The 23,195-nt window shown below is 41.0% G+C and overlaps 3 protein-coding genes across 3 annotated transcripts; 1 reads left to right on the top strand and 2 right to left on the bottom strand.

Moving 5' to 3' along the window:
* The first annotated feature begins 1,067 nt into the window (after positions 1-1,067).
* On the top strand, positions 1,068-8,453 carry LOC122656633 (amino acid transporter AVT6C-like). The gene is made up of 5 exons (XM_043851240.1): positions 1,068-1,464; positions 5,894-6,046; positions 6,735-6,938; positions 7,747-8,215; positions 8,316-8,453. The coding sequence occupies exons 1-5, from the start codon at positions 1,080-1,082 to the stop codon at positions 8,437-8,439; spliced, it is 1,335 nt and encodes a 444-aa protein (XP_043707175.1). The 5' UTR covers positions 1,068-1,079; the 3' UTR covers positions 8,440-8,453.
* A 2,587-nt stretch (positions 8,454-11,040) lies between these two features.
* On the bottom strand, positions 11,041-12,108 carry LOC122655400. Its single transcript, XM_043849597.1, has 3 exons — positions 11,945-12,108; positions 11,583-11,857; positions 11,041-11,519 (listed from the first exon to the last, which is right to left on the bottom strand). Exons 1-3 carry the CDS (start codon positions 12,106-12,108, stop codon positions 11,041-11,043), a joined length of 918 nt encoding a protein of 305 aa, XP_043705532.1.
* A 2,555-nt stretch (positions 12,109-14,663) lies between these two features.
* Positions 14,664-17,533, bottom strand: LOC122655399 (alpha-soluble NSF attachment protein 2-like). Its single transcript, XM_043849596.1, has 3 exons — positions 17,321-17,533; positions 14,844-14,893; positions 14,664-14,759 (listed from the first exon to the last, which is right to left on the bottom strand). Exons 1-3 carry the CDS (start codon positions 17,463-17,465, stop codon positions 14,664-14,666), a joined length of 291 nt encoding a protein of 96 aa, XP_043705531.1. The 5' UTR covers positions 17,466-17,533.
* Between the last annotated feature and the right edge of the window lie 5,662 nt (positions 17,534-23,195).

Here is a 23,195-nt window from a genome sequence, read left to right as displayed (position 1 = left end):
AAAATAGGAGACTATCATCAACAAGGCATTGCTCGATTCTTGACCTTGACACCATGCATATCACCAGAAACTTCATGTTGCAATAGAAGACAACTCAAAGCATGAGAATATAAAATAAATGAAGCTGGAGATAATGGGCCGCCCCATCTCACACCATGAGATGGAGTAATAGTACCTCGTGATGCACCATTTATAAGAAAACCATAAGAAACAAAGACATGCCATAAACATTTTTACCCAATTCTAACGGACCTAGTTTTAAAAGAATAGGTTCAATAAATCCCCACTCAAGTCTGTCATAAGTTTTTTTTTACGACAACTTCAAGGCTACACAAATACACAATTCTTTTTCTTTCTTTTTTTTTCTTGATATAATAAAATAAGGGAAAAAGAACTTTGTCCGGGAGTGTGGCCTATGGCTGCACTCGCTGAGATAACATCTCTCCTCCGTATGTGAAAAGACACCTCAATCTCTTTGTTGTAAGGAGGAGAGAGATAGACACATGAAAGTGCTGACGTTGGTCACACTCTGGGCAAAAAACTACCTCCCATAAAATAATTAATGAGCAATAAAGTCGTTTGTCACAATGGATTTGTTTTGAATAAAAACCAATTTAAAAGGGGATTATCACATTAGTCAAGTTCAATTTCATTCTTCACGCCGTAACTGAAATTAGGAGATTATTAATTTATATCGAAATCTGCCACGACCGACACGAGTATCCGTTTCACATTTTATTACCATGGTCATCCATGGATGGCCGAGCAAACAGTCCTGACAGAAACACCCACCTATCCCATCATTCCGTCTCTATACATCTATCAAGTCCCGGTCTTCATCTATGATCCTGGTCCCTATTCTATCCATCATCATCATTGCCAGATCACCACCATAATAAAATATAAGCTAAATAACATACTCAGCTAATATAAAATTAAAAAAAGAAAACCCAAAAAATATTAGTGGCAAAGAAACAGGTAACAGAGCAGAGAAGAAAGAAGCAGATATTCACGCGTCTCATAGAGCAACTGAGACTAAAAATCTTCTTTCTTGTTCTCCCAAAATGAGAGATCCAAAGATGAAGAAAGAAGCAGATATTCACGCGTCGCTCCTCCCGGAGCTCAGGCCACCACTAGAGAGTAAGAGCACAGACACCGATGGCGGCGCTTCGGTCTCCGGCGCGGTGTTCAACGTGTCGACAAGTATTATTGGAGCCGGAATTATGTCGATTCCGGCTACTTTCAAGGTCTTAGGTGTCGTTCCGGCCCTTGCAATGATGGTGATCATCGCTATCCTCTCCGACGTTTCAGTTAATTTCCTCCTGAAGTATACAAATGCCGGCAATTCGACGACATACGCCGGAGTCATGAGAGAGGCGTTTGGGAGAATTGGATCACTAGCGTTGCAGATTTGTGTGATGCTCACTAACCTGGGTGCGTTGATCATTTTTCTCATCATAATCGGTAAGTACAAAGTAGCTAAGCATTAATTTTTTGTTAACTTTTTAAATTTCCTGTACTTCAACTCCCGGTGACATAATTGTGATCTAATAGACCCGATCTTACAGTTTCACTCACTAGTAGATGGTATAGTTCGAAGATGCTAATCTCACAAATTCTGTTAGCGTTACGCTCTAATGGCATCTCTGTCTAGGATTCCATGTGAAGTGTACGGAAAAAACCGAGAAAAAAAACCCAAAAACCTGTTAGTTTGTTTCTTTGACTGTAATGTTAGTTAAACCTGCAAACAACCGCTAGCTGGCTGGTTGGAGACATTGCAAATTGAGGGCATGCTCCTCAAGAGGTCAAGGGATCGATTCTCTGATACAGCACAGAGAACAACCCCGCAAAAAAAAAAAAAATGTGTCTGGGGTGATGCACTTTGGCAGTTGGCTCCTTCATATGTTTTTTTTTATAACAGTTGGCTCCTTCATATGTTTTTTTTTATAACAGTTGGCTCCTTCATAAACCCAATAAAGATTTGCCCTATTAATTTAAAGTTGGGCCCACATTTATAAGACGTAAGAGGGCCCATATGAATAAGTGCAGGCATTAGAGCCCATACGAATCGACAAACCGAGATAGGCAAGGCAAATGCACCGTGGCGCGTGAGTGTCAGAGGTAGAGAGACAGGGATAACGATCCGGAATCAGATGTTCTCCAATTCTTTAATCTGGCGATTCCCGGCAGTGTCACTTCCCGTGCAACACGTGGTGTGAAAAAGATCTAATGGCTGATAATTCTTTGCATCGTTTCATGTTCTCTCAATTCGTTTTACTTACTTGATCCGAAAAACCTGATTAGGATTGTAAACCCAAAACAAAGAAAAAAGTGTCGGCCTCGATCACCTGTAGCCAAAAGAAAAAATTCTTCTTTGTAGCATCTGCAACCTCAATCTCATCTCTGCTTCTCTCACCCAACGCACCACACCCCATCCATTCTCTTCCCGTCTCAGTATCTTCCTCACACCCCCACCCAACATCCGATTTCCTCTCCCTTTCTATATAGAACAGACTCTTGTACTTTTGAAGAAGAAAAAAGAGATTGACAGAAAATAGATGATTAGGAAGATGAGAAGCTCCTTGGGATGGAGCTGCCAGGACAACAAGCCAGAGTTGCCATTAAGAAAAAACGAAAACCTCGATCTGAAAATTGGGAACAGATCATCATCCAGAGAAAAGAAAAGAATGGATTCTAAAAAAAAAAGTTTTTCTTAAGCTAAAAATTCGGAGAGAAATGCTATTCAAGATGGGGTAAACAGGTGATCTGGGTCCCTTTGGTTTCCTTCTTAATTTGTCCTGCCTTAGAATGACTTGGGATTGGAATTTGGGAAAGCATTCCGATTCCTCAAGTTGGAGAAGGAAAAAAAACACAACTTTTTAAAGATGGGTATGGATGGGGCGATGGTCGAAGAAGAAGAAAAAGAGGAAGTAGGAAAATTGAATATAAAAAAAAAATGCAATACAAACCCGTTGGGTGACTTTACAGTGGAGGAAAAAAAAATTTAGATGGCGGGAGAGAGATTAACACCAAAATCACAGAATCCCATTCACATAAATCCCTCATTTGGAGTCTCTATTCATTGTCGCAACCCCTTTGGTTTCCTTCCTAATTTTATTCCTCTTTTTACTGTTGAAATCTTTTCAACTATTCCATGAAGTTCTACCTCAAAGCGATTTGAAGCTTCTGCAACTTATTTCATTCCCCTGTTTCTTATTTTGGGAGATTAGAATATGGCTCATAAACATCTACGTGAGCTATCAAGCGAAGATCAAGAACCTTTCGTTCTGCAGAACTACATTGAAGAGAGACGTTGCCAGCTGAAAAGATCTGTAACTAGAGCCCACCTACAGGTTAAGAGGTGGAAACCCATCTCTGGCAACTCCACTTTCCCTACTAGTCTCTGTAAAAAAACTTGCTTTTTCTCCTTCCACGAGTCTCCGGACTTGAGAAAATCCCCTCTATTCGATTTCTCTTCTCCATTGAAAAGCCCATCTACTCGGGTTGAGAGGATCCGGTTTCCAAAACGGGTAGAGTTTCATGGAATGGTGCAAACCATTCTTGGCCATTAGATCATTTTGTGCCAGGTGTTGCACAGGGAAGGTGGCACTTTCGAGAATTACCAGATTAAAGAATTGGAGAGGATCTTTATCCAAGAGAAAGAGAGATAAGGTGGGTCGGTGGGTGTCCCAGTTTGGTTCACCTCTTTCTCATAATTGGGTCAGACATACATTTAGAGCATGGTAGGGGTGTCAATGGGCCGGGCCTAAACCCTAGCCCAACCCTAGGGGCTTTAACATAAATCCAAATCCAACCCAACCCTGCTAGGGCCTAAGGTACCCTCAACCCAGCTCGACCTTGCCAGGGTTGTCCTTAGCCCAACCCGGCCCTGACTGACCCTGACCTTGACCTTGACCCGGACCTTGGCATGTGAATTGGGCTGTAAGTCTTTGCATATTATACCAGTAATGAGTGAGCCAAAACATGTTGAGAAATAAGCCTGGGTAGAAGAGACAACAAAAGCCCCAAATCTCTAAATAATATCAAGATGATCAACAAGGATTACCAAATAAGCAACAATTACACGGACACAGTTTTTCATTTTCACAACAACTGAAATTCAAGGCAAATAAATTACTGGTGAAAATCAAAAGGCTGCCTCAAAACCTCCAAGGAGTTGAGAGTAGAACATTATCGAATTTAATGTTGTTGAGTCACAATCAAATGGGAGATTGGAAAGATATTGAGACTAGAATATAATAAAACCTTGAGAACATATAACGCCTGGATGTAAAAGTGATTTTTTCTCCTCTCAGGTTCCCTGTCCGGTCAGGTTCGTAGGTTCCTCTCATAGGGAGGGCGGAAATGACGACCTCACCCCACCCGGGTAGTGTGTTCGGGCAGGGGGTGAGGTCATCATTTCCGGTCCCCTATGATAGTAACCTACGAACCTGACCGGACAGGAAATTTGAGAGGAATTAAGTCCAAGTAATATGACGTGTGAGGAATTATCGGTTCTTCATGAAACTATAACAAAATAAACGAATTGGATGGGAAAGATAACACACAAATTTAATCTAAACAGCCCAGATTAAAAAAAGAAAAAAAAGAAGAAAAGATTTCAAAGACAGAAATCTAAGAGAGAGATTAGAAGATGTGTTCATGAATCTTTACCTCGTCAGTGATTACAGAATCTGCAACTCTGTTGTTTGATGAATTTAAAAAAGGTAAAAGGATTAAAGAAGAGAATTTGAAGGGGGCTTGAGGGGAAGCAGTGGAGGAGGTCAGATGGGAAGGACAAAAATTAGAAGAAATTGTTGTCGTGCCATTTTGGCCAAGTGCAGAGGTTAGCTTCAAGAATCTTACAAAAGGGCGGGGAGTTTTGACAGGATAGGTTTTGCTGGAGAATGGGATTTCCGCACTTAAAAACCTACCTTGTTGTTGGGTTGATCAGCTGAAATCGAAGGAGATCGAGGAAAGAGAGAATGACCAAGCTTTAGCTTCCACTCTCCTGCTTCAACTTCCAAGAGAAACAGCCCCAGAAAGCAAAGCCTAAGGCGGCATCCAAGGATATAAAGCAAATCACTAGAGCCAAGAGCAAAGCACTCACTAAATCAGAACCGCCAGAAGAGATGGTCAATTCCTGTTATAGACTACATGGACACCCCAATTCCAGACTACGAACAAGTAGACTAGAGCCTCCTGCTTCAGCTTCAGCCTTCAGCCAGAGACTCTCTAGTGGCTCCCTTAGCCCCTTGCTCAGTTTTTTGCCTTTAGCTATTAGGAATTTAGAATGAAAAGGATTTTTCATTTTTGGGATTTAGTCATTTAGGGTTCGGCCGTATGTCTTTTTGGTCTTCTACTTTTTTATTTTATATATCTATGTATTACCATATAAAATTTATTTATATATATATAAAAGTATAAATATAGCTATTACAATAGAGGACCTTAAACTCACAATGGAGTTCACCATTAGAGGACCTCAAACTCAACATGGAGCTCACCATGGTATAGTCATAAGCTCAAAACATGCAAATTATCGACTTTATATTCTACAAGGCAAAACATACATGTATACCGGGTAGGGAAAAAGAGCCTTTGGAATAGAGAAGTTGGAAAAGATTCATTGGAAAAAGAGCAGTTAGTTAAGATAGCCGTTGGAAGAGAGCGAGGAAGTAGAGTTGATGTTACATGCTTGTCGTCATCATAACTACATCACTATTTGAAGCAACACTTACATATGAATATTCTTGCACCCTTTTGTCTTAATCCTTAAGGTTAATAGTATGTGTTGCACTTCTATATATGGTCCGTATGTGCACTCTTCATATACCATCAAGTCATGTGAATTTTTTTGTTGCTGACCATTTCATCCATATGCGTAATGTAGGTGATGTGTTGTCGGGGAGCCAATCCGAAGGATCAATACACTTGGGTGTTTTGCAAGAATGGTTTGGTTTCCATTGGTGGAACACCCGTGCTTTCGCACTCCTCTTTACTACACTCTTTGTGTTTCTTCCTCTTGTCTTGCTGCGTCGTGTAGGTTAGTAAAAGTTAGCTCTTTTTCTTTTTTTCCTATCATTTTTTTTCCATCGCAAATTTTCTCTATTTTTTTTTGCTTGCTTTCCCCCTCTTTTGGAAGGGAGTTGTCAAGAATGGGGTGAAAGTTAAGAAAATAATCTTTTTTTTTTTGGGTAAAACAAAATTTATTCATTAGAGCGTGGAGAACGCATAATTAATGGGCTAGACGCTCCTCCAACATACAGTAGAATTTTGTTATACTATCGAACACACTATTGACATGTCTTCCTTGCTAAGGAGTTAGGAACATAAGTGATCTTCCTAGGAATACAATGAAAAGAGCAAGCTCTAAAATATGATAACAAATGTAAAATATCCTCCACAATCAGCTGAATCATATTCTTAGGGATCCAAATCTTTTCACTCCGTTTGAACTTCCAAACATTGAATTATACAAAGTTTGAGCATCAACTAAATTATTACCAAGTGGCAAAGGAGGAAGAACAAGCTTCCAACTTCCCATATGTCATGACCATTTTTTTTTTTATGGAACCATATATCACAACTATTGTTTTAAACGTTCTATTTCTAACCCAAATAGGTAGAATGAAGCCAAAAATTGATAGTTAAGAAATATATACAAGTTTTGTATTCGGCTATCTCAAAGTAGCTTTAACCCATTATTTTTTCGTGTGATGTGGTTTTTCTAGAGTCGCTACGGTTTACTTCAGCCATATCAGTTCTTCTTGGTATTGTATTTGTTGGAATTAGTTCGGTGATGGCTATACTTGCCCTTTGCGAAGGGAAGACACAGAGCCCGAGACTGCTACCGGATCTGGCCCACCAAGCATCTTTCTTTGACCTTTTCACTGCTGCTCCTGTCATTGTGACGGCTTTCACCTTCCACTTCAATGGTAAGCTTTAGGCATTCGTTTCCTTCTTATTTGAATTTGGCAGTTTCTATAAAAGTCGATGGTAGTCTGGTTTGGTCTCCCTATACACTTAGGGTGGTGTTGGGAAAATAGTTTCACATGGGTTACCTGAGTCTTTCTATTCTTTCATATACCCATGAGTCTCTCTATCTAATAGTTTGAATTTTTGGGTTAGATATTTTCATGTATCAGACTAGGCTTTTTCCAATCCTACTTCAGGTGCCTCCAAAACTGTGTACGCGGTTCCATACTTACTACACGTGAGGGGAAGTGTTGGGAGAATAGTCTAACATCAGTTACCTCTCAGTCTTTCTGTCCTCTCATAAACCCATGAGTCTCCACATCTAATAGTTCGAACTTTTGGGTTCTCATATATCTGTGAGTATCTCTGTAAGGTTTCCATCCCAAAAGTTTGAACTTGTAGGTGAGGGACTCTCAGGAGTATAAGGGGTTGTAAGCTAATTAGTAGCTAATGTGGGACTAAATTTCCAACACTCCCTCGCATGTGTGGTAGTACACATTGTGAACACGTGGATACGGTAAAAGCCCACTTTGATATCATGTGAAGCTTCCATTCCAAAAGTTTGAACTTGTAGGTGGAGGGACTCCCAGGTGTATGTAGGCTAATTAGTAGCCAATGTGGGACTAAACTTCCTACAATCTCCATATAATAGTTCGAACTTTTAGATTAGATATTACATAAGGAAGGCATCTTTAGATTTCATCGGTTGTTTATGAATTATCACCATAATATTTAACTTACTTCAAGCTATAACACATGTGAATGCAGTTCATCCAATTGCAGTCGAGCTTCAAAACCCTTCCAAGATGGTTTCAGCAGCTCGAATATCAATAGTACTATGCGCTACAATTTATTTGACTGTAGGGTTCTTTGGGTACCTACTGTTTGGGGACTCCACCATGCCAGACATACTTAGTAATTTTGACAGAAATTCTGATTCTCCAATAGGTTCGATACTTAACGACACGGTTCGGTTAAGTTATGCACTCCATCTCATGTTAGTTTTTCCTCTAGTGAACTTCTCTCTTAGGGCCAATATCCATGAACTACTCTTCACCAAATCACCTCAATCGACTTCAGCAGACACCACAAGATTTGTCTTCCTCACCAGTTTTCTTCTAGTTTTCATTTACATTGCAGCAATAGCCCTCCCAAATATATGGTATTTTTTTCAGTTCATGGGCTCAACATCAGCTGTCAGTCTTGCACTTATTTTCCCAGGCGCCATTGTCCTAAGGTACAATTTTTCAGTATTTTATATGACTGGATATGCATATAATTGATTTTAACAGAGTTTAACTTTTGAATGATTATTCTCTCTATTTTTATTTTGACAGAGATGTTCATGGGATATCCACAAGAAGAGAAACGATATTGGCAGCGCTAATGATAATCTTAGCATTAATTACAAGCTCTATTGCTATTTCCTCCAATATAATTAGTTTAACTAGAAAATTATAATTACCTTTTTTTTTTTTTTTTTTTTTACTTGGGTCGATGTATTTACCATACGTATGGTCTTCTCAAAGTTTTGTATTGTATAGAAATTTCTATAGCCTACACCGTCAAGTGAAAATTGTGCCAAGGCTTGTAAGTATATATTGATAATGTGCTAGTTAGGAAGGCTAGGATTGCAAAGTTAGGCTGATTGCCACTAAGGATGTTATGGATGGTTTATCTCTTTGTTAGAACTGTAATGCTCTCCTATTCTTTTCAAATAAAAGAAGGGAAAAAATTCCCCATGACATCATAATCCAATTTTCCTCACATGAATTTTTTTATTATTCTCTCTTTTTCATTGAATATGTAGGCGTAATGTGGATGATACCTTTTTTAGGATAATTATTGGTGTGGCTTGTAGATTCTTTCCCGACACTAGTGGCAAAACCTCTTCCATAAAAGAAAAAGGAGAAAAATAAGAAAAGGGAAAATTACATTGCCACCCCATGAGGTTTGTACTAAATATAGAGCGATCCCCTGTGTTTCTAAATTATACAGCCACACCCCCTGAGTGGACCCTTGAGTGGATGGCGTTAAGTCTAAAATTTAAATAACAAATTTTACCCTTCAATTAATCATATTCTGATTTTTTTTTCTAACATAATGGGACCCACCACTATTTCATTCTTTCTTCTTCTTCTTCCTGAACCACCGCCCCACCACCGCTGCAACCTCTGTCTACCATCCTCTACCCTCTTCCAATAACCCCATAAAAAGCGAAATCTGTGGCCATTTTTCCCTGGGGAAAACCACCCTCTTGCACGTGTAATCCCTTTATTTTTGCTTCAGTTCTGTTTTACCAGGAGAAAAAAGGAAGGAAACCCAAATAGTCTTGAATCAGAAGGGAGAGTATACGAAGAAGGAGAAATGTTGTGCCTTGGGGACCCAAAATTCAGTTGGATTGAACAATGGGGGATACAAAAACTATTAAATCAAGTTAAAACCCCTATATAAATTTTCTATATAATGATCGATAGCCCTCCATAAGAAAGAAAAGAGCATGAAATCACACGGATGATGGAACTCTTATTTTCATGCTTCACCCAGATTCAGCAAATATGGATTTTTAGGAGGGAATGAGGAAGGAAAGATGAAAACCAAAACAAAGTTGAAACTCTGGACCGATTGCAGAGGGGATAACAAGGAATGAAACCAAAGAAAACGAAAGTTGGAAAGAAGTTCTAGCTAACCAGGAGAATATTAAAAAGAGGGAAAAAAAAAAAAAAAATCCTCAAATGAAGATCGGGAACAACTAATCGAAGAAGCGAGCAAAAAATCATACAAACTTGGAGCTGCTCTTGATCGTCAACAGACGAAACTTCTTCCACCACCGCATCAACGGCTTCACCTTCACTCTCCTTCATTTCCTCCCTGGGTTCTCCATTCACAACCTGAACACTACCATTGGCATCTTGTCTAGTTTCTTCCCTTTTATGATAAAAAAAACCTTGACTTCCTCAATTTCTTCTTTTCTCCTCCATCTCTCTATCATTTTCTTGGCCGCGACTTTCTTAAGCTCCAAAGCAACGTTTGCTATAGAGTATTTCTGCATCTGAAGGATCGGGATCCAATTCAATCGCCTCCTATGTATCGCAGCAAAAATCAATTCATACTTAGCACCATGGCCATCGAGTCCATCAAGTTGAGTCAGGTGGTTACAGAGAGCGTTGATAATGGCGTTGGCCGCCGCGAATTGTCCCCTGAACCATGCGATAATGGCGTCTCTTGCGAACATCTCCAACGGCATTTGTGCTGCCGGGATAGGCATCGTTGAAGCCATCAAAGCTTTATCGGCCGATGGTATTGGGCTGGCGGCCATCGCCATCTGAACTGATTTTTGTCTTCTCCTGTCCTATTGTACCGTGTCATATCGAAGAAAGTAAGACGAGAAGAGAAGAGAAGTCGTTCAAGAGTAGAGAGAAAAAGAGAGGAGAAGAGGAACATGAGCACAGAGAGAGGACTGAGGCAAGTCGTCGGTGATGGCCTCAGCAAATCGCCATTGCAAGAACTTGAGGCAGGTCATCGTTGATGAACTGGAAGATTTCCTGAGGTTGATCGCCAGAACGCTAAACCTTGATTCAAGCAGCAGAGGAAGGGGGTGTAAAGTTTGGACTGCTCTACGGGCAAAATGGTAAGTTCACACCATATCAAGGGTATATTTGTCATTTTAAGGCATCAATGGCCAACATGTCAGCAACTAACGGAATACTTTAACAGAGTGGGACTGAGTGTAACACATACCCTAAACTCAGGGGGTCTAAGTGTATATTTTAAAAACACAGGGGGTCGCACTGTATTTAAGACAAACCTCAGGGGGTGGCAGCGTAATTTACCCATAAGAAAAAGAAAAACCCTTAGCCACCTTCCATCATTCACCAAAACAAGACATCTTAAAAATGCATGGACTCTCCAATAGAGAAATACAAATAACCTTACTCTTTCTCGATGCTTCTACGAGATGCTGTTGATCGTCCTTGCAATAAATAAAATCTATTGTATTATTAAATTCTGACGTGCCAAAGAACCATCTTTTTTTTTTTTTTGTTTTGGTAAAGGGGAAATTTATTGATTTCTAGGGTGTGTACAACCAGTGGCCTCATTTACACATAGATCATGAAGCCAAAGAATGGAGATTGGCCAATCTGTCTCACACACAAGAGGCAGGGCCTTCCTAGCCAAGGTATCTGCTACACTGTTTAGATCCCTTGGAATACACGAGAAAACGATAGAAGAGAACGATGCCGAGAGCCTATGAATATCAGAAAGGATATTCACCACATCAGTTGGGGGTACACTATTGGATTGGTGAATGAGTTCCACTGCCACCATGCTGTCGGTTTCTACCTGGAGATGGGTAAAACCCTCTTCCAACGCCACAAAGACAGCAGTTCGGATTGCCATCAATTCTCCTTGGAGGACTGAGCTTAACCGGAGAGGAACTAAAATAGCCTTCTTAAGTGAACCAGTGTGATCTCTAAACACTATACCCAATCCACCTCTAGAATTTTCCTTTCCCAAAGCTGCATTGCAATTTGCTTTGACTGCTCCAACAAATGGGGGAACCCAATGCTGGATAGGTCAGTTTGTGCCTATGACACTGGAACTTCTGTTAGCAGCCGAGGATCCAGTGGCCTCCGAGAATTCGAGGAAGGCTTTCTCTGCTATTGCAATAACTTCAACTGGAGTCCAACTCTTTCCATTAAAAGCAAGCTCGTTCCTAGCTCTCCACAGGTACCAGTAGACAAACGAAGCCCTCGCCAGGGACTCTCCAGCCTTGATCTTATCAGCTCTAACCAAAACGTCCCAGCTTCCAATCCACTTGGTCAGATTTGGGTTAGACGGAGGAGAATATTGCAATTGGCATCCAAACCATACACTCCTTGCAAAGGAGCAATCAAGCATAATATGGTCACTGGTTCCCAACTAAGCACCGCAGCTCAAGCACTTCGGATCCACTTTAACTTGCCTGGATACTAAGCTTGCTCCTGTAGCCACAACTTCATTACACAGTTGCCAAAACAAACTCTTGATTTTTGGAAGAGTCTGAATCGCCCAGATACGATTCCAGACTTTGTCAGGGATAAGATCCCAGCTGTGAAATCTCGAGGAAGAAGCTCTTGTTCGTCCCATCTCTATTTCCTTCTTAACCAGCAGCCAATAGGCCGACTTTACCGAGAACTGCCCATTCCGCGAGGCGCCCCAAAACTGCGTGTCCTCCCCTGCAAAAACGCTGAGTTTAATCTTCAAGATCGCATCAATGTCACTCGGCTGGAAAAATCTATGCAGCAGGTTTGTGTTCCACGACCGGCTCACTGGGTCTATCAACTCCGAAACAAGCCTGAGTGGACACCCCGCAGGCTTTTGTGACTGGAGTTTGAAGTTTGGTAGAGAAGGTATCCACCGGTCCTCCCAAATATTTACATTTGCACCATTTCCAATTCTCCACACTAATCCCTCTTCAAGAATATTCCTCCTAATCAACAAACTTCTCCATCCCCAAGATGGTCTATTTCCCAACTTTGCTTTTAAGAAATCAGTACGTGGGAAGTATATGGATTTTATAAAGCGTGCCCAGTATGAGGTTGGTAGGGACCATAGTCGCCAAGCTACCTTTGTAAGAAGAGCATAATTTTACAGCTTTGTATCCTTGAATCCAATGCCTCCCTTTGATTTTGGTCTACACAATCTCTCCCACGACATCCAGTGAATTTTCTTTTGATCTGAAGAATCTCCCCAGTAAAAATTTGAAGATGCCTTCCTTATGGAGTCATGGAATGAAGCGGGTAGCTTAAAATGGGACCCCGCAAAATTGGACATTGGGGCCACTGCTGCCTTCAAAAGAACCTCCTTTCCTGCGTGTGAGAGTAATTTCTCCTTCCAACCTTGCAATTTTTTCAATGTCTTCTCCTTCACTTCATCAAAAACGAACTTCTTTGAAACTCCAAAGTCCGTAGGTAGTCCCAGATATTTCGAGGGCCCATCACCAGATTTGATCTTGAGGATTCTTAAGAACCACCTCTTGAATCTGTCATGAGTATTAGGGCTTAAAGTAACACTCGACTTCTGAAAATTGATGGCTTGACCCGTTGCCTTGCAATAGAGATCCGACAATCTTTGAGGGAATTAATTTCTGCAAGCTTCACCTGTGCAAACAAGAAGCAATCATCTCGCAAATAATAGATGGGTGATCGGATCACCCCTATGTCTCACCCCGATTCCATGCAGGGTACCGCCAATCTGCATGTCTAATGATGGATGTAAGGGCTTGGGAACACAGAATAAAAATAGCGGGGGAGATAGGGTCCCCTTGTTTAATTCCCCTAGATGGAGAGATAGCACCTTTAATACAACCATTAATAAGCAGGTTATATGAGACAGTAGTAATGCAAGTCATGACCCGCTCAACCCACCACTGACTAAAACCCAGTTTGAGAAGCATACCTTCAATAAAGTTCCACTCCAGCCTATCATACGCCTTCCTCATATCCAGCTTTAAGGCTAGAAACTTATCTTTGCCCTTCTTTTGCTTCTTGATATAATGGAATACTTCAGGGGCCACCAAAATATTATCTGATATTAATCAATTCCTTATGAAAACCGACTGTGTTGGTGCAATAATTTTATCCAACACCCCATTTAGCCAATCAGCCACAAGCTTTGTGATAATCTTGAAAGCAATATTGCATAGGCTGATTACGTTAATAGGAATAAAAACAAAATTGTATGCTACCTTATAGATATAATCCATTGAAGTATGAATCCACGTCAGAAAAATATCATAGGTTAGCAATAAACAAAATTGTATGCTACCATATAGATTCTGGTCAAGGTCAGGTGGGAAATCTGAACCATATCCCCTTTTAATATTCTTCTTATTTTTCTTCCCTGTGGTAGTATGGTGACAAGCAGGTACAATCCCTATTGATTTACTTTCTTCTATTGTTTCTGTAGAATTAGTAAGGGTTCCCTATTCCTGAACAGTGGGAAGGACCAGGGTTAATTTGATTGCAGTTTTATTGTTGTCGTTACACCTTGCGGTACCCCTGTTTTGGGTGTTCTCCTGGGAAATCTAGCCCTTGGATTGGACTGAGGTATGGAAGGTTTGTTCCTCACTCCAAAGGGAACATACGATCTAAATTTGATTCTGATCAGAGTGTCAGATTGTCAGTTCTTGATGTTCCATAATTTCAAAAAACATTATTTTCTACTCTGAAACCCTGCACAGTCTCATCCATCAATCAGATTTACAACCAATTTTGGAGATTTTTTCCACTCCATCACACCTTCACTCAACCAGGGTGTGAAGGAAATCAGAATATCAGATCTTCTGATCTTGAGTCATTAATTTTCTCTGCTGGTTTTAAACTGTAGTCTACGATCCTGTATACATAGTTGCATCCTAATAACTGTTGGTAGGTCGAGTCAACTCCATTACTCCCTCTCATCCTCAAATTGATGTCATATACTTTGGATGAAAAATTCTTATTTTTTATGATAAATTCAACTAATGATATCCTTCAAGCAAAACTAGAGACAAAGCTAAGATGACCCCAAATAATGGGAAAATGTACATCAAAAAAATATCTTTCACAGGGTGGAGATAACATCATTGAGTTTAAAAGATAAAACAATATAATTTTTTTTCTGATGGAAAAAAAAAACCTAGCAGAACTTATAAATTATATTTATGCGTAAAGAGCAAAATAACCTTTGGGGGAGGTTTTATTGTAACATTTTGCAGCATCGACATAGCCTGAAGCAGCTTCATGCTTGCTTCCTGACTGAAAAAGAGAATAATTAACAGTGTCACAAAGGAAAAATAATAAGAACTTAAGTGCTTAACCAAAAGATATATACATCAGTACCTTCAAATGACAATCAGCTACATTGATGTAGGCAGCTCCAGGTTTATCCCCTAAAAAATATATATATATATATATATTAGAGGTCTTAACAAGCATATAATATGAACTTATTATATCTGTAATAAACCTTGAACTAACTCAACTTATTTTTGAGATATTTCAAATCAGTTGTTAAAATGCTTTGCCAAACCTAAGTGACTGACCCAAAACTCTAAAGAACAATCTCTCAAACATTAAGTACAAAGACCCAGAGAAGAAGAGATCAGGCCCTAGCTGCCTCGAGACTTTCATTTCAGTTTTCTTTTCTTTTTTCCACTCTCAAATATCAAGCATTTGATATAATAAAAAGAGATATATACCACTTGCTCAGAACAGTAAAAGAAAAGAAATAAACAGAATCTTTACATTCATTAAAAAAAAAGGACACACTGTAACACAAATATATGGCACACAGATCAAAACAAATAACAGCCTAGTAAAGAGCATCACTAATTTTGTGTCTCTATGCTGTCGCCTAGCCATGGTGCCTGAATGCATGCCTGTCTCCTAGGCAGTTCTGGAAATCTAGGTGAGCATCTAGCTCAAATCACCTAGGCTCACCTAAACCCACAGGGACCTCTTAGTTGCCTAGGCCACACATGGGCATTGCCTTCACAACAGTGTTCCAAATGTTATAAAAGAAAAAAGACCAGCACATTTTCAAAATTAAACGCCAATGAACTGAGAATCAAGATTCAATCATCAAAGTAGATGAATTGCCGAAACTGTTACAAGCCAGCAATTATTATATCCAGGCCGTGGATGCCACCCATTCCACAAGTACATCGTACCCGGACCATATGGCCAATCCTTTGTTGAAGCACGAAAGATCACATCCTGTGCTACTTCCCCCCCCCCCCAAAAACCCAGAAAAAAAAGAAAGAAAATAAAAAGTCTCGGGGAAAAGATCATCCTGTTTAAATGATGTGAAGCAAGAACCATAACCTAGATACCAAAAACCAAATGCAAACGACTCATAAACAATGGAGGGAGACTAAGTCTTCCGGGGATACGGGTGTGGATTTTGATATAATTTTAATTTCTCGTATTTTGGAAGCGAATGTGGATTTGGTGTTTTGGGCTTAATAATTGTATCCTAAAACATATATCAGTCCAGTCCTTTCCAAAACAAAAACAAAAAATTCTGTCTAGTCAAATTTGAAGGCTTTGTTTGGGGCTGTCAATTCTAGCACAATTCTTGGTTCTACTTTTAGGAGTCTATAAACTGGGTTTTGCTTTTACATATTCTGTTTTTCATTACACCATTTCTTTTAAGTTAAAAAAAAGGTGTAGTTAGTGCACGAGGGTTTCGTCACAGCGGGGTTTGGGGAGGGTCATAATATATGCAGCCATACCCCTGCTTTGCAAAAAGGCTGTTTATTTTACATAACATCGACGTTATGTGAGAAATCATTCACCTTTCCAACAATCCAACTAGACCAAGATCCCACTAATACGATTTGATTTTAAAGAACTATGGTCAAATACAGGGAGGATGTCAATCTCTGATAGTATTCTGTAAAGAACTATAGTCAAAAATCAAAATAGAAGGAAGATATCAATCTGTGATAGTATTCTGTATGTCAGAGTTCAAGTTCCATTCTAAGAAATATTTTTGGGCAAGTAAGGCATGAGGACTACCCAAAAAAACCAATTCATGCTTTCTTGAGGAGGCACCTTTTCTTTCAAAGGCAAATGAAACTTCAATAATTTTTAAGTGATCTTTTTACATCCCAAAACACAAAACAAAACAGAAAGAAGAAAGAAATGAAAAAGAGAGGGAGAGGGAGAGGGGGAGGGAGAGAGAGAGAGACTATAGCATAACTGGACTGAACCAAAGACCACTTGGACATTTGGTCAAAGACATGTCATGTCAGTCAGCGCATACTTTGTCTACCCAACTTGTCATTATTTTATTGCCAGCTTGTTCATCCATTCTTCATCATTTCCCGACAATATCTATGCTATGTTTTACTGGAAATTCTGTAGGTTCCTAAAAGTTCCATGGAGTCTCCATAACATGTTTCGAATTTCAATAACTTAGAAGAAACCCGACATGAATTGTTATAAAGATGATTGTATCTAAATGAAGAACAAAAAATGGTAATCCAAACAAAAAAATTAAACCTACATACATTTGCACCGAGCCTTTCACCCAATAGGTTCAACTCCCAAAAGAAGAATATTCTTTTAGATCAATCACAGATGGATCAGCAAACGTCTAATTCAGGAACCAATTCTAAGAAAATGATGCATCCAAAAAAAAATTCTAAGAAAATGATCAATGCAAACCCTAGATCAACATTAGCCAATTGGATAAGAAAAAATGAGGGATTGTTACGAGAAAGTACATAAGAATTTCATGCCTATGAATTGAAATGTAACAAAAACAAAATGAATCAAGAGCAATTGAAATGGAGAATAGAGAGATAGATTACATGATTTAGCGAGTTTGTAGGAAGAAGCAGCCTTCTCGTACAACTCAGCGGCGTCTTCGAACTTAGAACTACCAAAGAGGTTCCAGCCATTAAGTTTCTTCTCAGCTTTCTTCTCGAATTCTTCTCCTTTTGCAGCATCCGACATTTTCCGATTATTCTGAGCTTCAAAGCGTCGCAGTTAAGAGAGAGAGGTGGAGCGGAAGGAATAAAAGTGCAAGGATCAAAGGTTGTGAGATTTCTCACCATCCATGGGTGAAGTGAAAGAAAAAAAAATGGCGCGTCAACATTTTAGGCGAGGATCTCTCCCGCAGGCCGCGAGTGGCAATTTTCTAAACCATCCAGGTCCGAGTGCCGGTTTATTCTCTATGGTCCGATCTTACTGGTTTTCGAGTCCATCCGTCCATCCTAATCATGAAATCCAGAATTTAATTGGGTTTGGAATTCATATGTGACTCAGTCTAGCTCAACTCCTACGGATCTTTGTCCCCTCCAGCTCCCTGCCCGGCCTAGTTCCCCCCAGTGCCTGCAATAAGGGGGTGCAATGATCACCCTACCCCTGCCCAAACACTCTGCCCGGATGGGGTCCACCCCCCTTATTACAGGCACCGGAAGAATTGGGCCGAGCAGGGAACTAGAGGAGATAATTTTCCCAATTCATACCATCAATCGTATGTTATACAAGGCCACCATCAAAGTATTGTGAACCATAAAATGTGGAAAGAAGGTTCCTCGTGACTAGGGGGTGTCAACTGGGCATGTTAAAACCTCAACCCAACCCTAGGGGGTCTTACAATCAGCCCAAGCCCAGTTCAACCCTGCTAGGACCTAACAAACTCTCGACCCAGGCTTGGTCCTGCCAGGGTTTACCCAACCCTGATTGGGTCTGACCGGATTGACCCTGATTGGGCTGAGCCGGGTTGGGTTGGCCCTAATTGACCTTGAATTACATGTTCTCCCAATCGAGAAGCTCCAATCAAAACATGGAAGAATGACACATTGACACATCAAGCAATCAAGCCCAAACAACCTCATTGGCACAATCTGGAACATACCAACAACCTAGAAAATCATTCAAACCAGAGAGAAACATCTCAATTAACAATAGGAATAAACTAGCCAAAGCATAAGTAGAAAATGTAGCCCCAAGGCACAGTCATGTATCACCACTCAATCTTACACATGTTCTTATAAATTGAATAATATACCTCCAACACTAGATCATTGCTAATTTACCAAATATATTGTTGTATTTCTGATATCCACAGTTACAATAATGTAGAGAATATATATAGGTTGAGTTACATGACTGAAAGAGAGAGAGTCCTAGTCGGTTAAAGTACAAGAGGTTTATAAATTATTTTTTTTGGTAAAAGGTGAATTTATTCAGAGAAAGAGGATGAAAAAGCCGAGGCATCCAGATTACAAAGATCCTGGAGCCAAGGAGAGGATATCGGCCAAGCTGTCCTACATCCAACGGACATGGCCTTCCTGGCTAGATGGTCTGCAACATAGTTAGACTCTCTAGAAATATGGAAGCTTTCCAATGGCCCCGGCCTGCTGGTAGTCAGGATGGAAATGAGATCCAAATTATCGGATTCAACATGGATTCTGTCGAAACACTCCCTTATACAGATGAGGAGGCCAGATCTCACAACTAAAGCTTCTCCCATAAAACTCGATCCAAAGTGACCTGGTTCAGAATAGGCAAGAAGATAATGGCCCTGGTAATCTCGCACAACATAACCCAAGCCTCCGCTACTAGAATCTGCCGCCAAAGAAGCATCACAATTGAGTTTCAAAATACTCAGTTCCGGAGGTCTCCATATGATGTTTCTCAGCGTGGGGGTAGGAGCTTGGGGCATTACACTTGCTGCCGTCGCCTTGAGAAACTCCCTGTGTGCCTCGTGGGCCGATTGGATGACCTCAATTGGGATCCAGCTTCTTTGATTAAAAATAAGATCATTCCTCGCTATCCACATGGCCTAGCAGATAAAGGATGCAAGGCCACACACCTCCCTATTTTCCTTTTTTGTCCCAATCTGAATAGCACCCCAGCTCTTGATCCACACATTAAATTTTGGGTCCCGAGTTTGGGGGCTGAGGTAGGAGAGAGAACTACCAAACCACACTGCTCTAGCAAACTCGCAACCAAGGAAAATGTGATCGACACTTTCAGTTTAAGCTCCACAATGCTGACAAGAATGATCAACTGGGATACTTCGACGTTGAAGAGCCTCTCCCGTTGCTAAGCCTCGTGCACAAACACGCCAAAGTAGATTTCTGATTTTCGGCAAGGTATGGCAACCCCATATCCTAGTCCACATACAATCTGGGATTTGTTCATGCCGATTTTGATTTGAGGAAGTTGGGCTAGTGGATTCAACTTGAGTTTGGATATTCGACATGTTGTGATAGGCGGACTTAACTGAAAATAACCCATTCTTGGCCGCTCCCCATACAAGAGTATCATCATTGGGAAAGAAACTTAGGACAATCTTCTTAATGGCACACGCATCAACCGGGTGGAAGAAAGTGGATAGCACATCCTGCCTCCAAACCCGAGCCTCAGGATCAATTATATCTGCCACTGTAACTAGGTTGCATCCGTGAGGTCTGGAATGTTGGATTTTAAAGCCTACAAGGGAAGGGACCCAGTTGTCCTCCCAAATCCGAACTGACTTGCCATCTCCAATCCGCCACAAAAGCCCGCCATAAGAGCTTTCCTCCCTTCCAATAGATTTCTTCAAGCCCATGACGATTGATTACCCATATTGACTTTCAAGAAAGAACACTGGGGAAAGTAGATACTCTTGATAAACTTAGCCCAAAGTGAATCTGGTTGATCCCAAAGTCGCCAAGCCACCTTTGCAAGTAAGGCAAAGTTGTGGGTAGACGTGTCTCTAAAGCCCAAGCCCCCTTTCCTCTTAGACTTGCACATTCTGTTCCAAACAACCCAATGAATTTTAGAAGTATCATCCACCTTACCCCAATAGAAATCTGCTGCCATCTTCCTCAAGTTGTTGTGAGTTGACTTTGGAACTTTGAAATGGGAGCATGCAAAGTTGGGCATTGCGAATGCGATCGACTTGAGCATGACTTCACGGCCTGTAGGAGATAGCAACTGGTGTTTCCAATTTTGGATACGAGCGGCCACTTTATCATTGATGTCTCTAAACACTTGGGCTTTGGAAATACCAAACTCGATCGGCAAACCCAAGTATTTTGTTGGACCGTCACCATATGGAACCTTGAGCACTCTAGAGAACCATCGTTTAAACTTTGATGGGGTATTGGGGCTGAATGTGATGCTTGACTTTTTTAGATTTATTGCTTGACCTGAGGCTTTGCAATAAAGCTCAAGGCATGCTTTGAGATTGCACACTTCAGTTAACTTCGCCTTCGAACTTCGCCTCCGAGAAAAACAAACAGTCATCGACAAATAACAAATGTGAGACTGGTGGGGCACGATTATGGACCTTAATTCCTTGGATCATATTACCTTCTTCTGCTTGGTTGATGACTGCTATCAAGGCCTGAGAGCATAAAATGAACAAGGTCGGGGATAGTGGATCCCCTTGGCGAATGCCTCTGGAAGGGATGATATCGCCTTGAACTGTCCCATTGATCAGGAAGCTATATATAGTTCGCCGATTTAATGCATGCCATAACCAAAGAGATCCAATGCTGCTGAAAGCCCAACTTTGACAACATAGCCTCAATAAAAGGCCATTTGAGGCGATCATATACCTTCTTCATGTCAAGCTTGAGAGCTAGGAAACGTTTCCTCCCCTTCTTCCTTTTCTTAATGTAGTGGAAAAGTTCATGTGCCACCAGAATATTATCGGAGATCGAGCGATTCGGTTTAAAAGCCGATTGCGTTGGAGACACCAGTTGATTAAAGATCTGTTGGAGACGCCTAGCAGTAATCTTGGTTATTACTTTAAAGGCCACCCCACAAAGGCTAATGGGACGGAACTGCTCAACTACCTCTGGGTTGGGAGACTTCGGGATCAAGCTTATGAAGGACTTGCTCATAGTTGAAGGAATAAGACCTATAGTAAAGAAATCATCCACAAAAGAGAATAAATCAGCATTAACAAGATCCCAAAAATTCTAGAAGAACGTTGGGGGGTAAGCCGTCAGGTCCCGGAGACTTTAAAGCCCCCAAGGAGAAGATAGCATCATGGACTTCCCCACTAGTTGGATAGCGACAAAGCATAGTGTTCATGTCTTCCGTTACCACAGGATTCACTGAATTCAGAACCATATGTAAAGCCTCTGCGTCCATAGCTTCTGAAGTAAAAGCAATAGAAAAGTGATTCTGAATAAGCTGGTTCACTTCCGCCTGTGATGTCATCTAAGCCCCAGAGCTATCCTTGAGTTTTAGAATCTTGTTCGATGCCCTACGTTGGATGATAGAAGTGTGGAAAAAGCCCGTATTCAAATCTCCTTCCTTTAACCAAGCAATACACGACTTCTGCTTCCAAAGTATCTCCTCCCTAGCCATCTCCTCTCCCAACAGAGCAATAACAGTGTTAATCCGAGCCTGGGAATACTCAGATTGGTCCTTACTTTGCAACCACTCTAATTCTTGATGGAGATTCCGAATGGAAGTTTGGATATTTCTAAACACCTCAACATTCCATTTCTTAAAATCTTTCTTACAGTTTCCCATATTCTTCTGAACTTGCAGAGCCGCAGTCCCAGTAGTAGGCACACACTAGGCCTTGGTAGCAATAATCTTGCATTGGGAATGTCGCAACCAAGCCGTTTCGAACCGAAATGGGTGAACCCCATTGATTTTGCCACCCTCCGAGTCAATAGTGATCGGATTGTGGTCTGAACCCACCGTTGGTCTCACAAAAACTACAGCATCGCTGAAGCGACTCCTCCATGGCTGGTTTGCAAGAGCACGGTCCAAACGAATTCGGATATTGGAACAGCCGTGTCACCGATTACTCGTTGTATACCTCGGACCTTTAGCTCCAAGGTCCATTAGCTTACAACTATTAATCATATTCTGAAACCTTTTTGAGTCATGCCCATTGTTGTGAGAACCCCCGGCTTTTTCATACCACCCCAAATAGGAGTTAAAATCTCCCACACAAATCCAGTCATCCACTCGATGTTCTCCAATATTAACAAGCCTATCCCACACCGATTGCCTTCTTGCACGAACAGGATCTCCATAAATGCATGAAAGGTAGAAGGGAGTCTCTTTGTTGATTACAACTGAACAATCAATAACATGACCATTCAAAAATAGCACATCGACATGGACATTTGATTGCCACAGTAAGGCGAGGCCCCCAGCCGTACCTTTGGGATCAACATTAAAACAGGAGGGGGAATTCAGAACTTTACAAATCTTTTTAAGTTTAGGAAGTGCACACCTGGTTTCAATAATGAACATGACATCCGGCTTTTCCTTGGAGGAGAGATTCTGGAGCAATCAAACCGTCAAGGGTCTCCCCAACCCTTGGCAGTTCCAGATGAGAAGCCTCATAGTGACCCATGGGGCTGATTTCCCCTAGCCGCCATGGGGCAAAACTGTAAAAAATGATCCACATTTGAAGCAGAAGCTCCTGGTTCTTGTTCTGTCTGAGCTGTTGTTCTCGTTTTCCTTGCTCCCTTTACCTTGGGCTTGGCCTTTGGTGGTTTCGAAGGGGGGGGGGGGATGATTCACTTTGGGTGGCAGTAGATTGTGCTGGATGGGTTGGGAATTTGGGTACTGGTGTTGGAAACTGGGGTACTACTTAGCAGGTTCCAGGGAGTGTTGTGGAGTGGTAGACTCAGGGCCAAGCCTTTGGGGAGGAAGGGTGGCAGGGAAAGCCTGCGTTGTCTCAGAATGTGTCTGCACCAAGGTTGGACCATT

Source organism: Telopea speciosissima, chromosome 3 (assembly GCF_018873765.1).
Source record: "Telopea speciosissima isolate NSW1024214 ecotype Mountain lineage chromosome 3, Tspe_v1, whole genome shotgun sequence".
Taxonomy (NCBI): domain Eukaryota; kingdom Viridiplantae; phylum Streptophyta; class Magnoliopsida; order Proteales; family Proteaceae; genus Telopea; species Telopea speciosissima.
This window is presented reverse-complemented; position numbering and strand designations above follow the sequence as displayed.